This window comes from Hemibagrus wyckioides, linkage group LG15 (assembly GCF_019097595.1).
Source record: "Hemibagrus wyckioides isolate EC202008001 linkage group LG15, SWU_Hwy_1.0, whole genome shotgun sequence".
NCBI lineage: Eukaryota > Metazoa > Chordata > Actinopteri > Siluriformes > Bagridae > Hemibagrus > Hemibagrus wyckioides.
The window spans coordinates 22,812,707-22,830,124 of record NC_080724.1 but is presented as its reverse complement, the minus strand read 5'-3'; the positions used below and the strand labels follow the sequence as shown (position 1 = coordinate 22,830,124).

Below are 17,418 nucleotides of genomic sequence, written 5' to 3'. Positions count from 1 at the left end.
AAAATAATGAAATTAATAATAATATTAAAATAATAAATAACACCATTTCAGAAATTACTTTTATAGAAAAGTCATGGATTCTGATATAAAGAGAATAAAGTTAGAATATATTAAAAGTATTGGGACACCCCTCCAAATCATTGAATTGAATGGAGGAACTTGACTGGCCTGCACAGAGTCCTCTAGAAGCACATTTGTGAGGTCAGGCACTGATGTTGGACGAGAAGGTCTGGCTCAGTCTCCGCTCTAATTCATCCCAAAAGGTGTTCTATGGGGTTGAGGTCAGGACTCTGTGCAGGCCAGTCAAGTTCCTCCACACCAAACTCACTCATCCATGTCTTTATGGACCTTGTTTTGGTCACTGGTGTGCAGTCATGTTGGAACAGGAAGGGGTCATCCCCAAACTGTTCCCACAAAGAGCATGAAATTGTCCAAAATGTCTTGGTATGAAGCTGAAGCATTAAGAGTTCCTTTCACTGGAACTAAGGGGCCTAACCTTTGAAAAATTATTTGGAGGGGTGTCCCAAAACTTTTGGCAATATAGGGTATATTGAGAATAAAGAGTTAAAGAAAAAAAAGATAATATTTTTAGTATGATTTTGGAAAAACTGAGCTGTTCCTAAAGAAACTAATAGTAGAGCTGCTGTTATAGGAACTCAATCAGCACCTTCTGACCAATCAGAATCAGGAATTAATAATAAGATTAAATAAGGTAAATGTTGTTAGGAAAGCATTACTGAGTTGTAATATAAGTTTGAATGAAATTGAATAAAGAGTGTAAAATCCTGGGCTCAGTACTGAGGTCTGTGTGATCAGTGACTTTCTCATGCTGTTTCAGGAATAAGTGGATTAGTGGCTTAAACTAGGAGGAGTCAGAAATAGTGGCCTTGTTTATCTCCTGACCTTCGGCCAGCGCTACACTCATGATTTGTCCTTTTATTCACGCCTTTTCCCTTGCACTTTTCCCTTTTAACAGTGATATATAAAAGCTTCACTCTGGAGATTAATGAGGCACGATGATGATCAGACGATCTGCAGATGAAACACTTGGGATGGATTTCATCAGCAACACATGCTCACCTTTCAACATCCAGGATCCTGTCTGAGAAACCTGAAGCATGCTCCCTGATTTTACAGGTAAAACTGAAGCCGTTAAGTCGGATGCAGTAGAGCAGGCAGAGTATTTGTTTAATATTCAAATGATTTGTATCACAGTAAATTAAATGAAAAGGATAAAGCTAATATAGAAGTCTAAAGAGCCTGGATTTAATCTTGTTACTCCTCACTCACCAACCCTCAGCTTCATAAAATACCATTCTAAATATAATACAGTCATTTTAATCAAAATTTATATTTAAAAAGTTAAATGTCAATGTTTAAATGTATATGTTTTGATTAACAGATATTAGAATGGAGGATGGAGTCAGTCTGAATGACTTTCTGCTGTTTTCCTGCTGAACAACATGGAGTCCGGTATGTTTAAAAGAATCACATCATTTATCTGATTACAGCCAGAAACAGAGATAATTTACATCTTATTTGCATATTTCTCCAACTTCTCTGTTAAGTTACAGCTATAAGATGCTTATGAAAGTTATAAATTTGTATATTTAGGTCGTCCCACTGGGGGAACCGTTAAGAGTTCTATATTGAAAATGTTTTCAAGTAAAATCTTTTCCAGTTTAATCCACAGTGAAATTTGAAACACAGCAGAACCTCGGCATACAAATGCCCTCTCTTACAAATTTTTGCCTTAAGAAGTGAAATTTTGGCATACGAGCATTTTCAGCACAGAAACAAACAAACCGCGGCTAAGTTGCACGTACGTCCAGGAGCCGTTCAAAACGTCAGTGGAAAGCCAAACAGTGACTTTACAAATTTTCTTTCTGTCAGTGAAAGCTGTTTCGAGTCGACCCACGATACCAATGTTGCCTTCAGCATGAGTTCAAAAGCTAGGTGATTTTTTGGGGTGTTTTTTTGTTGACAGATGCGTGGGTGGTCTGTTCTATTTTTAGCCCAAGCATGGTGGCACAACTTCCTGTGAGGAGCCTTGACATGGGATGCTTGGCTTAGGTCAGTTCTTTGTAAGCAGCCATACAGTTTACATACACTTCGTATTGGTCATATTGGTCAAATTTTTGGGTGGCTGGAACAGATTATCTGCATTTACATTATTTCTTCATTTCGCAGTACAAATTTTCACCTTAAGAACTCGTCTCCAGAACCGCAGAGGTTCTGCTGTACTCTAACTAAGGGTTCTTGGGTTTATCTGTCTAGAGGAAAGAAGGTTTCTGAAAGGTTTTCTTTCAGCACAGTAGTAACAAGTGGAGCTAAAGCTGTTTAACCATCTAAAGAACCACTGAGGAACCACACAGATGATGGAGCTGCAGTTGGGTATAAACAGTTTGCACCACTGCTTCTTCTTTCTTTATAAAACAGAGTCATGAAATGAGTGAAGTGACGTTTCTGAAACTCTTCTGCTTTCTTCCTGGTTACTTCAAATAAATTTGTCCACATATCCCTAACCAAGATACTGCAATGGTTCTTCTGTTTAGCACAGAGCAGAAACCACCCAGAACTCCAGCTGAAGTTTTCAGAGTTCTCTCACAGTTCCACACTCTCCTCATGGTGTTTAGTTGTAGGTCTGAAGAATAGAATAAACACCAAGATTCAACAGACTTTTCCTGGATTTCTGTTTTCCTAGTAAGACTGACGATGGCCACAGCAAAGTACACAGTGGTTGGAGAGACGCTACGCTATGTGATCCCCACCCACATGCAGTGCTCCATCGGGTGTGGAGGCCGAGCCTGCAAATACGAAGACCCGTCACGCTGGAGTGAAGACCAACAGGCCATCAGAGGCCTCTACTCCTCCTGGTACCTGAAATAAACCACAGTGCAGTTCATACAACCTTGATGGAGTGTAGAATGGTCCATTCTGAAATGATGAAGTGGACACACCCATAGAGGGACACACCCACAAAGGGACACTTGACATTTTTGTTCTACTGGCAACAAATGATCTGCTAATAGAACATAAAGACAGTATAAAGCTGGAAAATGGGGAAGTTCATTAATGTGAAATAAAATCAGTACTCTCAACATCACATCAACATCTGTTTATTAAGACACACTCAAATAATGTCAGGGTTACGAGTTAAAGGTTAGGGTTAGTAATACTGACACTAAAGTCTGTACTGAAAATGTGATGAGTGAGTAGGGTATAGTGTGTAGTGTGATGCTCACTCATCATTATACCCTACTCATTCATCACTATACCCTACTCACTCATCACTATACCCTACTCACTCATCATTATACCCTACTCACTCATCACTATACCCTACTCACTCATCATTATACCCTACTCACTCATCACTATACCCTACTCACTCATTATACCCTACTCACTCATCATTATACCCTACTCACTCATTATACCCTACTCACTCACCACTATACCCTACTCACTCACCACTATACCCTACTCACTCATTATACCCTACTCACTCATCATTATACCCTACTCACTCACCACTATACCCTACTCACTCATCACCATACCCTACTCACTCATCATTATACCCTACTCACTCATCACTATACCCTACTCACTCATTATACCCTACTCACTCATTATACCCTACTCACTCATCACTATACCCTACTCACTCATCACTATACCCTACTCACTCATCATTATACCCTACTCACTCATTATACCCTACTCGCTCATTATACCCTACTCACTCATCACTATACCCTACTCACTCATCATTATACCCTACTCACTCATCACTATACCCTACTCACTCATTATACCCTACTCACTCATCATTATACCCTACTCACTCACCACTATACCCTACTCACTCATCACTATACCCTACTCACTCATCATTATACCCTACTCACTCATCACTATACCCTACTCACTCATTATACCCTACTCACTCATTATACCCTACTCACTCATCATTATACCCTACTCACTCATCACTATACCCTACTCACTCATTATACCCTACTCACTCATCATTATACCCTACTCACTCATCACTATACCCTACTCACTCATCATTATACCCTACTCACTCATCACTATACCCTACTCACTCATTATACCCTACTCACTCATCATTATACCCTACTCACTCATCACTATACCCTACTCACTCATCATTATACCCTACTCACTCATTATACCCTACTCACTCACCACTATACCCTACTCACTCATCACTATACCCTACTCACTCATCACTATACCCTACTCACTCATCACTATACCCTACTCACTCATCATTATACCCTACTCACTCATCACTATACCCTACTCACTCACCACTATACCCTACTCACTCACCACTATACCCTACTCACTCACCACTATACCCTACTCACTCATCACTATACCCTACTCACTCATCATTATACCCTACTCACTCATTATACCCTACTCACTCACCACTATACCCTACTCACTCATCACTATACCCTACTCACTCATCACTATACCCCGCTCACTCATCATTATACCCTACTCACTCATCATTATACCCTACTCACTCATCACTATACCCTACTCACTCACCACTATACCCTACTCACTCACCACTATACCCTACTCACTCATCATTATACCCTACTCACTCATCACTATACCCTACTCACTCACCACTATACCCTACTCACTCACCACTATACCCTACTCACTCATCACTATACCCTACTCACTCATCATTATACCCTACTCACTCATTATACCCTACTCACTCACCACTATACCCTACTCACTCATCACTATACCCTACTCACTCATCATTATACCCTACTCACTCATTATACCCTACTCACTCACCACTATACCCTACTCACTCATCACTATACCCTACTCACTCATCACTATACCCTACTCACTCATCATTATACCCTACTCACTCATCACTATACCCTACTCACTCACCACTATACCCTACTCACTCACCACTATACCCTACTCACTCATCACTATACCCTACTCACTCATCATTATACCCTACTCACTCATCACTATACCCTACTCACTCATCATTATACCCTACTCACTCATCACTATACCCTACTCACTCATCACTATACCCTACTCACTCATCACTATACCCTACTCACTCATCATTATACCCTACTCACTCATCACTATACCCTACTCACTCACCACTATACCCTACTCACTCATCATTATACCCTACTCACTCATCATTATACCCTACTCACTCATCATTATACCCTACTCACTCACCACTATACCCTACTCACTCACCACTATACCCTACTCACTCACCACTATACCCTACTCACTCATCACTATACCCTACTCACTCATTATACCCTACTCACTCACCACTATACCCTACTCACTCACCACTATATCCTACTCACTCATCACTATACCCCGCTCACTCATCATTATACCCTACTCACTCATCATTATACCCTACTCACTCATCATTATACCCTACTCAATCATCATTATACCCTACTCACTCATCACTATACCCTACTCACTCATCATTATACCCTACTCACTCACCACTATACCCTACTCACTCATCATTATACCCTACTCACTCATCACTATACCCTACTCACTCATCACTATACCCTGCTCACTCATCACTATACCCCGCTCACTCATCATTATACCCTACTCACTCATCATTATACCCTACTCACTCATCATTATACCCTACTCAATCATCATTATACCCTACTCACTCATCATTATACCCTACTCACTCATCACTATACCCTACTCACTCATCATTATACCCTACTCACTCATCATTATACCCTACTCACTCACCACTATACCCTACTCACTCATCATTATACCCTACTCACTCATCATTATACCCTACTCACTCATCATTATACCCTACTCACTCATCATTATACCCTACTCACTCACCACTATACCCTACTCACTCACCACTATACCCTACTCACTCATCACTATACCCTACTCACTCATTATACCCTACTCACTCACCACTATACCCTACTCACTCATCACTATACCCTACTCACTCATCATTATACCCTACTCACTCATTATACCCTACTCACTCACCACTATACCCTACTCACTCATCACTATACCCTACTCACTCATCACTATACCCTACTCACTCATTATACCCTACTCACTCACCACTATACCCTACTCACTCATTATACCCTACTCACTCACCACTATACCCTACTCACTCACCACTATACCCTACTCACTCACCACTATACCCTACTCACTCACCACTATACCCTACTCACTCATCACTATACCCTACTCACTCATCATTATACCCTACTCACTCACCACTATACCCTACTCAGTCATCACTATACCCTACTCACTCATCACTATACCCCGCTCACTCATCATTATACCCTACTCACTCATCATTATACCCTACTCACTCATCATTATACCCTACTCACTCATCACTATACCCTACTCACTCATCATTATACCCTACTCACTCATCATTATACACTACTCACTCATCATTATACCCTACTCAATCATCATTATACCCTACTCACTCATCATTATACCCTACTCACTCATCACTATACCCTACTCACTCATCATTATACCCTACTCACTCATCATTATACCCTACTCACTCATCACTATACCCTACTCACTCATCACTATACCCCGCTCACTCATCATTATACCCTACTCACTCACCACTATACCCTACTCACTCATCATTATACCCTACTCACTCATCATTATACCCTACTCACTCATCATTATACCCTACTCACTCATCATTATACCCTACTCACTCACCACTATACCCTACTCACTCACCACTATACCCTACTCACTCATCACTATACCCTACTCACTCATTATACCCTACTCACTCACCACTATACCCTACTCACTCATCACTATACCCTACTCACTCATCATTATACCCTACTCACTCATTATACCCTACTCACTCACCACTATACCCTACTCACTCATCACTATACCCTACTCACTCATCACTATACCCTACTTACTCATTATACCCTACTCACTCACCACTATACCCTACTCACTCACCACTATACCCTACTCACTCACCACTATACCCTACTCACTCATCACTATACCCTACTCACTCATCATTATACCCTACTCACTCATCACTATACTCACTCATCACTCATCACTATACCCTACTCACTACACACTATACCCTACTCAATACACACTATACCCTACTCACTACACACTATACCCTACTCACTCATCACTATACCCTACTCACTACACACTATACCCTACTCACTCATCACTATACTCACTCATCACTCATCACTATACCCTACTCACTACACACTATACCCTACTCACTAATCACTATACCCTACTCACTACACACTATACCCTACTCACTCATCACTATACTCACTCATCACTCATCACTATACCCTACTCACTACACACTATACCCTACTCAATACACACTATACCCTACTCACTACACACTATACCCTACTCACTCATCACTATACCCTACTCACTACACACTATACCCTACTCACTCATCACTATACTCACTCATCACTCATCACTATACCCTACTCACTACACACTATACCCTACTCACTAATCACTATACCCTACTCACTACACACTATACCCTACTCACTAATCACTATACCCTACTCACTACACACTATACCCTACTCAATACACACTATACCCTACTCACTAATCACTATACCCTACTCACTACACACTATACCCTACTCAATACACACTATACCCTACTCACTACACACTATACCCTACTCACTCACCACTATACCCTACTCACTACACACTATACCCTACTCACTCATCACTATACTCACTCATCACTCATCACTATACCCTACTCACTACACACTATACCCTACTCAATACACACTATACCCTACTCACTACACACTATACCCTACTCACTCATCACTATACCCTACTCACTACACACTATACCCTACTCACTCATCACTATACTCACTCATCACTCATCACTATACCCTACTCACTACACACTATACCCTACTCACTAATCACTATACCCTACTCACTACACACTATACCCTACTCACTCACCACTATACCCTACTCACTACACATTATACCCTACTCAATACACACTATACCCTACTTACTACACACTATACCCTACTCACTACACACTATACCCTACTCACTCATCACTATACTCACTCATCACTATACCCTACTCACTCATCATTATACCCTACTCATTCATCACTATACCCTACTCACTCATCACTATACCCTACTCACTCACCACTATACCCTACTCACTCATCACTATACCCTACTCACTCACCACTATACCCTACTCACTCATCATTATACCCTACTCAATCATCACTATACCCTACTCACTCATCACTATACCCTACTCACTCATCATTATACCCTACTCACTCATTATACCCTACTCACTCACCACTATACCCTACTCACTCATCACTATACCCTACTCACTCATCATTATACCCTACTCACTCATCACTATACCCTACTCACTCATTATACCCTACTCACTCATTATACCCTACTCACTCATCATTATACCCTACTCACTCACCACTATACCCTACTCACTCATCACTATACCCTACTCACTCATCATTATACCCTACTCACTCATCACTATACCCTACTCACTCATTATACCCTACTCACTCATTATACCCTACTCACTCATCATTATACCCTACTCACTCATCACTATACCCTACTCACTCATTATACCCTACTCACTCATCATTATACCCTACTCACTCATCACTATACCCTACTCACTCATCATTATACCCTACTCACTCATCACTATACCCTACTCACTCATTATACCCTACTCACTCATTATACCCTACTCACTCACCACTATACCCTACTCACTCACCACTATACCCTACTCACTCATCACTATACCCTACTCACTCATCATTATACCCTACTCACTCATTATACCCTACTCACTCACCACTATACCCTACTCACTCATCACTATACCCTACTCACTCATCATTATACCCTACTCACTCATTATACCCTACTCACTCACCACTATACCCTACTCACTCATCACTATACCCTACTCACTCATCACTATACCCTACTCACTCATTATACCCTACTCACCCACCACTATACCCTACTCACTCATCACTATACCCTACTCACTCATTATACCCTACTCACTCACCACTATACCCTACTCACTCACCACTATATCCTACTCACTCATCACTATTCCCCGCTCACTCATCATTATACCCTACTCACTCATCATTATACCCTACTCACTCATCATTATACCCTACTCACTCATCACTATACCCTACTCACTCATCACTATACCCTGCTCACTCATCACTATACCCCGCTCACTCATCATTATACCCTACTCACTCATCATTATACCCTACTCACTCATCATGATACCCTACTCAATCATCATTATACCCTACTCACTCATCATTATACCCTACTCACTCACCACTATACCCTACTCACTCATCATTATACCCTACTCACTCATCACTATACCCTACTCACTCATCACTATACCCCGCTCACTCATCATTATACCCTACTCACTCATCATTATACCCTACTCACTCATCATTATACCCTACTCACTCATCACTATACCCTACTCACTCATCACTATACCCCGCTCACTCATCATTATACCCTACTCACTCATCATTATACCCTACTCACTCATCATTATACCCTACTCACTCATCATTATACCGTACTCACTCATCACTATACCCTACTCACTCATCATTATACCCTACTCACTCATCATTATACCCTACTCACTCATCACCATACCCTACTCACTCATCACTATACCCCGCTCACTCATCATTATACCCTACTCACTCACCACTATACCCTACTCACTCATCATTATACCCTACTCAATCATCATTATACCCTACTCACTCATCATTATACCCTACTCACTCATCATTATACCCTACTCACTCACCACTATACCCTACTCACTCATCACTATACCCTACTCACTCATTATACCCTACTCACTCACCACTATACCCTACTCACTCATCACTATACCCTACTCACTCATCACTATACCCTACTCACTCATTATACCCTACTCACTCACCACTATACCCTACTCACTCATCACTATACCCTACTCACTCATCATTATACCCTACTCACTCATTATACCCTACTCACTCACCACTATACCCTACTCACTCACCACTATACCCTACTCACTCACCACTATACCCTACTCACTCATCACTATACCCTACTCACTCATCATTATACCCTACTCACTCATTATACCCTACTCACTCACCACTATACCCTACTCACTCACCACTATACCCTACTCACTCATCACTATACCCTACTCACTCATCATTATACCCTACTCACTCATTATACCCTACTCACTCACCACTATACCCTACTCACTCACCACTATACCCTACTCACTCATCACTATACCCTACTCACTTATCATTATACCCTACTCACTCATCATTATACCCTACTCACTCATCACTATACCCTACTCACTCATCATTATACCCTACTCACTCATCACTATACCCTACTCACTCATCACTATACCCTACTCACTTATCATTATACCCTACTCACTCATCACTATACCCTACTCACTCATCATTATACCCTACTCACTCATCATTATACCCTACTCACTCATCACTATACCCTGCTCACTCATCACTATACCCTACTCACTCATCATTATACCCTACTCACTCACCACTATACCCTACTCACTCATCACTATACCCTACTCACTCATCATTATACCCTACTCACTCACCACTATACCCTACTCACTCATCACTATACCCTACTCACTCATCATTATACCCTACTCACTCACCACTATACCCTACTCACTCATCACTATACCCTACTCACTCATCATTATACCCTACTCACTCATTATACCCTACTCACTCATCACTATACCCTACTCACTCATCATTATACCCTACTCACTCACCACTATACCCTACTCACTCATCACTATACCCTACTTACTACACACTATACCCTACTTACTACACACTATATCCTACTCACTACACACTATACCCTACTCACTCACCACTATACCCTACATACTACACACTATACCCTCCTCACTACACATTATACCCTACTCACTACACACTATACCCTACTCACTCACCACTATACCCTACTCACTATACACTATACCCTACTCACTACACACTATACCCTACTCACTACACACTACACCCTACTCAATACACACTATACCCTACTCACTACACACTATACCCTACTCACTCATCACTATACCCTACTCACTCACCACTATACCCTACTCACTCACCACTATACCCTACTCAATACACACTATACCCTACTCACTACACACTATACCCTACTCACTCATCACTATACCCTACTCACTCATCACTATACCCTACTCACTCATCATTATACCCTACTCACTCATCACTATACCCTACTCACTCATCACTATACCCCACTCACTCATCATTATACCCTACTCACTCATCACTATACCCTACTCACTACACACTATACCCTACTCAATACACACTACACCCTACTCAATACACACTACACCCTACTCACTCATCACTATACCCTACTCACTACACACTATACCCTACTCACTCACCACTATACCCTACTCACTACACACTATACCCTACTCACTCATCACTATACTCACTCATCACTCATCACTATACCCTACTCACTACACACTATACCCTACTCAATACACACTATACCCTACTCACTACACACTATACCCTACTCACTCATCACTATACCCTACTCACTACACACTATACCCTACTCACTCATCACTATACTCACTCATCACTCATCACTATACCCTACTCACTACACACTATACCCTACTCACTAATCACTATACCCTACTCACTACACACTATACCCTACTCACTCATCACTATACTCACTCATCACTCATCACTATACCCTACTCACTACACACTATACCCTACTCAATACACACTATACCCTACTCACTACACACTATACCCTACTCACTCATCACTATACCCTACTCACTACACACTATACCCTACTCACTCATCACTATACTCACTCATCACTCATCACTATACCCTACTCACTACACACTATACCCTACTCACTAATCACTATACCCTACTCACTACACACTATACCCTACTCACTAATCACTATACCCTACTCACTACACACTATACCCTACTCAATACACACTATACCCTACTCACTAATCACTGTACCCTACTCACTACACACTATACCCTACTCAATACACACTATACCCTACTCACTAATCACTATACCCTACTCAATACACACTATACCCTACTCACTACACACTATACCCTACTCACTCATCACTATACCCTACTCACTACACACTATACCCTACTCACTCATCACTATACTCACTCATCACTCATCACTATACCCTACTCACTACACACTATACCCTACTCACTAATCACTATACCCTACTCACTACACACTATACCCTACTCACTCACCACTATACCCTACTCACTACACATTATACCCTACTCAATACACACTATACCCTACTTACTACACACTATACCCTACTCACTACACACTATACCCTACTCACTCATCACTATACTCACTCATCATTATACCCTACTCACTCATCATTATACCCTACTCATTCATCACTATACCCTACTCACTCATCACTATACCCTACTCACTCACCACTATACCCTACTCACTCATCACTATACCCTACTCACTCATCATTATACCCTACTCAATCATCACTATACCCTACTCACTCATCATTATACCCTACTCACTCATCATTATACCCTACTCATTCATCACTATACCCTACTCACTCACCACTATACCCTACTCACTCACCACTATACCCTACTCACTCATCACTATACCCTACTTACTACACACTATACCCTACTCACTAATGAGTGAGTAGGGTATAATGATGAGTGAGTAGGGTATAGTGGTGAGTGAGTAGGGTATAATGATGAGTGAGTAGGGTATAGTGGTGAGTGAGTAGGGTATAATGAGTGAGTAGGGTATAATGAGTGAGCAGGGTATAGTGATGTGTGATTAGTGAGTGATTATCAGATCACAGTAGAACAGTCATGACTGTAAACATCTCAAGACTGTAGCATTACTTGATACTTTGTGAAGTCAGCAAATGCCTTCAGTGAAAATTTTTTAAATTACTTTGCACAGCCGAAATTTTGACCAGAATCTCGTTTGTTTAGGATCACAGACAACTTACTCGCCATGGCACGACCTTCTACTGAAATAATAAAGAGGTACAACATCATCAAGCAATTCCAAAGGTAACTAAAGGCTCCAGCTCCTTTTGTTCTTAACCTTGCTAGCCGAGGTTTAATTGCATTAACCCGGTGTCTGTCCTCATTAAGGTGTGGGTTGAGGACAGTAATTAACCTGCAGCGACCCGGCGAACATGCTGACTGTGGAAACCCGCTAGAGCCGGAAAGCGGCTTTACCTACCTGCCTGAGACCTTCATGGAGGCTGGCAGTGAGTGAAGAACCAATGAAAGAACATTTAAACTGACTTCACACACAAGTCTGGTAGAACCATGAGTTTGACAAATGAAAGGAAAGCAGAAGGTGGAGAACTTGTGTGGATTCATGTCTTCTCTAATAGACTACTTCTATAATCATCTAGTTTCACTAATTTGCTTCTTGCAGATCTGGAATCATAGCTGACAGGCATGAAATTCAGACATCAGGAATCCTGCTATAATTCGATTTTATTCCCATTTCCTCAACCAGTGCACTTTGTACCCTAATTCTTCTCTAAGTACCAGTTTGCTGGAGTCTCTTGTAGTTTGTCTCTTGTGGGTGTGTTTCCTGAGTTTCTCTCTTTATAAATAATAGAAATTCTTCACAAAGTTTGGTAATAAGGTTGAAAACGAGTCAGAAGCTGTTGAGAATTTGTCTGCTTTTGGTTTTAGTTGTTTTTTTTACCCACACTCTTCTTCATTCATGAGGTTGCAGACTCTAATGATTGGCCAGTGTGATTGACAGGAGAGAAATAGATAGATAGATAGAGAGAGAGAGAGAGAGAGAGAGAGAGAGAGAGAGAATGCCTCTCCCACCTAGAGAACATGGCAGGGTTCTTGACAGCTTTTCACTTGTGCCTCTCAGGTTATATTCAGATTTGGTGTTTTGGGGAATTTACTGAATTGGTGGTTCAGGGTTTTGATGCTTTTGATGCTTCACAGCGATCTAATGCCATGGCTCTGGTGTTGCAGTTTATTTTTACAACTTTGTATGGAACGACTACGGCGTGGCCTCCCTCACTGCCATCCTGGACATGGTGAAAGTCATGTCCTTCGCCATGCATGAGGGGAAAGTTGCTGTTCACTGCCACGCAGGACTCGGGAGAACAGGTACCTTATGGTTCCGACATTTTCCTGTGGTTTTCATGTGATTGTTTTAATCAAGGTCAGTGTTTCCACAGGTGTCCTTCTTGCCTGCTTCCTGTTGTTCACTTCGCGCATGACTGCCAACCAGGCCATTTTAACGGTGCGATCCAAACGACCGAATTCCATCCAGACCAGAGGACAGCTGGCGTGTGTTCGGAACTTCGCAAAGTTCTTGGCTCCGCTGAGGAACGTGTTTGCCCACGCTGAACCGAGAGCCAATCCCGTCACGCTGCCCCAGTTCCTGATTCGTCAGAAACACATCCTGCATGGAGATGAGGCTCGGCAGCTGAGATACATACCAAAACTTGTGCCACTCGTCTGCAAGCTCTTGCTGGACATTGCGGAGAAGCGGCAGGTCATCGAGGAGGATGTTCTCGAGGTTCCAGACATATCTGATGACGAGAACTCGGTTTGTTTTAATACCAGATCAGAACCTCAGATCAGCAGTCACATCATGGTAGGAGCGGTTAATTTCAATCTACCTCGACTTCCAGGTCCATTCGCGACTCCTAAGCACAGCTCCCAGGTGCCTCTTCACTACGCTCACAAGAACCTTAGCTACAGCGACTCAGATCTGCGGAAACACTGCGATACGCTAAACCTCTCAGGAAACCACTGTGTGAGGGCTGTGTCTCAAATCAACATGTCCCATAACTGCCCTGATGCCCCTCAGGGCACGCTGAGAGATTTATCCAGCTATGGTTCCTGCAGCAGCCTGTGGGATCTAAAGGCACGAGTGGAACAGGAAGAGGGACGTTCTCTTCTGAGCACTCGGCATCAGTTGGTTCTACAGCGCAGCCAGTCGCTTGGTGTCTCCAAACAAACTCAGAAACAGAGGAACTTCTCGAAGGCACTGCTGTGGAAGAACAGTCATGAATGGAATCAAAGGAACTATAAAGGAGGTGATGATGAGGAGGAGGAAGAGGAGGAAGAGGAGGAGGTTCAGGTATCAGAGGTGCCATTCCTCACCATCCAGTCGGAGCTGACTCTAGAGGCTCGGCGTCTGCTGGTTGCTCAGTCACTCGCGCTCGACCTGAAGCGTGATGGAAAAGAGGAACATGCCCACAATGTCAGCAATTGGCAGGTGAACACATACCTTATTATACCACTGACTCTCTCTCTCTGTCTCTCTCTCTGTTCCTTTCTCTGTCTCTTTCTCTCTCGCTCTCTCTTTCTTCTCTCTCTCTCTTCTTCTCCCATATAGATTGTGTGTGTGTGTGTGTGTGTGTGTGTGTATGTAAGTGTGTGTGTGTGTGTGTGTGTGTATGTAAGTGTGTGTGTGTGTGTGTGTGTGTGTATAAAGACGGTGTTTATCCCTGCAGATGGATCTGAACTGTCAGGGAGGATTTGAACGTCTGTGTTCGGAGAGAGATCCGTTTGTTCTGACAGGAATCCTGTGGTCCTGGTTAGAGCAGCTGAAGGAACCCGTTATCTCACCTGCAGATGTTCAGACACTGAAACAACAAAACACAGACCCTAAAACCCTCCTACATCCTCTCCAGCGGGTAACCAACCTGTCACTCGCGCAGTAACGATTATAGCTCAGAGCTAATTATATCTGAGTTTATTCACTGAATGCTGATTGGCTGAAAGACTCTATTTTCCACTTTAAAGCAGTGTGTAAAATAACAAAAAAATCATTATGAAACAAACCATCACACAAATGTTTACAATAAACAAGTCCCAAAAAACACTGTATCTTTTTTTTTTAAAAAGAAAGAATGAATGGAAAAAAAGAAAGAATGAAAGAAAGAAAGAAAGAAAGAAAGAAAGAAGTAATAATAAGAATATAAATCCCTCTAACTCGTACCTGTAGTTAACTTGATGAGGCTCATGTGCAGGTGTGAGAGAATCCAAATGTCTTATCTCCAGATGTTTGGTTGTTCTCTTGTAGGCCTCGAAGGAGACGCTGCTGTGTGTGTTGGAGTGTTTCGCTCGTCTCCTGGTGATGCCTGAGGAGGTGGAGGAAGCGTTTGTGGAGAGAATAATCAAGGCCTTCACACAGGTGTGTGTTATTGTGTGTGTAGAATGTTAGCAGAACGTCTGAGGTTCCAGAGCTAACGGAACCTTTCTCCTGTACGGTGTTTTACACTCTCTCCAGGACTCCACTTCCTAAAAAAGAGTAAATTCATAAAACTTATCAGAACAGGAAGTCGTGTAAAAGTCTGCTCTGTTTTTTAAGGAGTGAAAGTTCTGAAGGACGAGCGAAAGTCCTGAAGGACGAGCGAAAGTGAAGCTGTTCATCCATGATGACAAGGGATTTTGGTTTAGAAAAAGTGCTTGGACCCCTATGATCGCTGCTTGTGGTTGTACTTTCACATATTTATTGTGTTAAATTACATTTTTTTTTAACAGAATATAAATTCAATTGATCTTTATTTCTTTTTTCCACTTTATTATTATTTCCTAATGCTGCTCTGTAAAAATCACACACTCTTACACACTGTGGCAGTTCTGTATCTTCTAAATTATGTCATGATCAGTTTTAGTAAGGGGGTGTGGCAAATGCTGTACCTGTCAGTCTTAGTAAAGGGGGTGCTTCCACTGTACCTGTGAGTCTTAGTGAAAGAATCATAGCCTCTTTATATGTCAGTCTTAGTGAAGGGGGTGTGGCCTCTATATCTGTGAGTCTCAGTGAAGGGGTGTGGTCTTTGTATTAGTCAATGTTAATGATGAAGGTGTGGCATCTGTACTGGTCAGTCACAGTGAAGAGGGTATGGCTTCTGTATTTGTCTGCCTCAGTAAAGGGGGTGTGGTCTCTGTATTAGTCAATGATGGAGGTGTGGACTCTGTACTGGTCAGT

The 17,418-nt window shown here is 41.9% G+C and overlaps 1 protein-coding gene and 1 long non-coding RNA gene across 2 annotated transcripts in view; one reads left to right on the top strand and one right to left on the bottom strand.

Moving 5' to 3' along the window:
* The first annotated feature begins 958 nt into the window (after positions 1–958).
* The window catches only part of ptpdc1b (protein tyrosine phosphatase domain containing 1b), a 16,998-nt gene continuing 538 nt past the window's right edge, over positions 959–17,418 (top strand). Inside the window, exons 1-9 of the mRNA XM_058409468.1 lie at positions 959–1,137; positions 1,403–1,473; positions 2,705–2,876; positions 13,419–13,499; positions 13,584–13,702; positions 14,442–14,579; positions 14,651–15,699; positions 15,938–16,120; positions 16,510–16,620. Of these exons, the coding sequence (XP_058265451.1) occupies positions 1,464–1,473; positions 2,705–2,876; positions 13,419–13,499; positions 13,584–13,702; positions 14,442–14,579; positions 14,651–15,699; positions 15,938–16,120; positions 16,510–16,620 (1,863 nt within the window). The 5' untranslated portion in view covers positions 959–1,137; positions 1,403–1,463. The remainder of the gene's footprint in view (positions 1,138–1,402; positions 1,474–2,704; positions 2,877–13,418; positions 13,500–13,583; positions 13,703–14,441; positions 14,580–14,650; positions 15,700–15,937; positions 16,121–16,509; positions 16,621–17,418) is intronic.
* LOC131365712 (uncharacterized) overlaps positions 2,746–17,418 on the bottom strand; it is a 15,392-nt gene continuing 719 nt past the window's right edge. Inside the window, exons 3-5 of the long non-coding RNA XR_009206733.1 lie at positions 16,426–16,727; positions 15,585–15,648; positions 2,746–2,880 (exon numbers count right to left, since the gene is read on the bottom strand). This is a non-coding gene — a long non-coding RNA (uncharacterized LOC131365712). The remainder of the gene's footprint in view (positions 2,881–15,584; positions 15,649–16,425; positions 16,728–17,418) is intronic.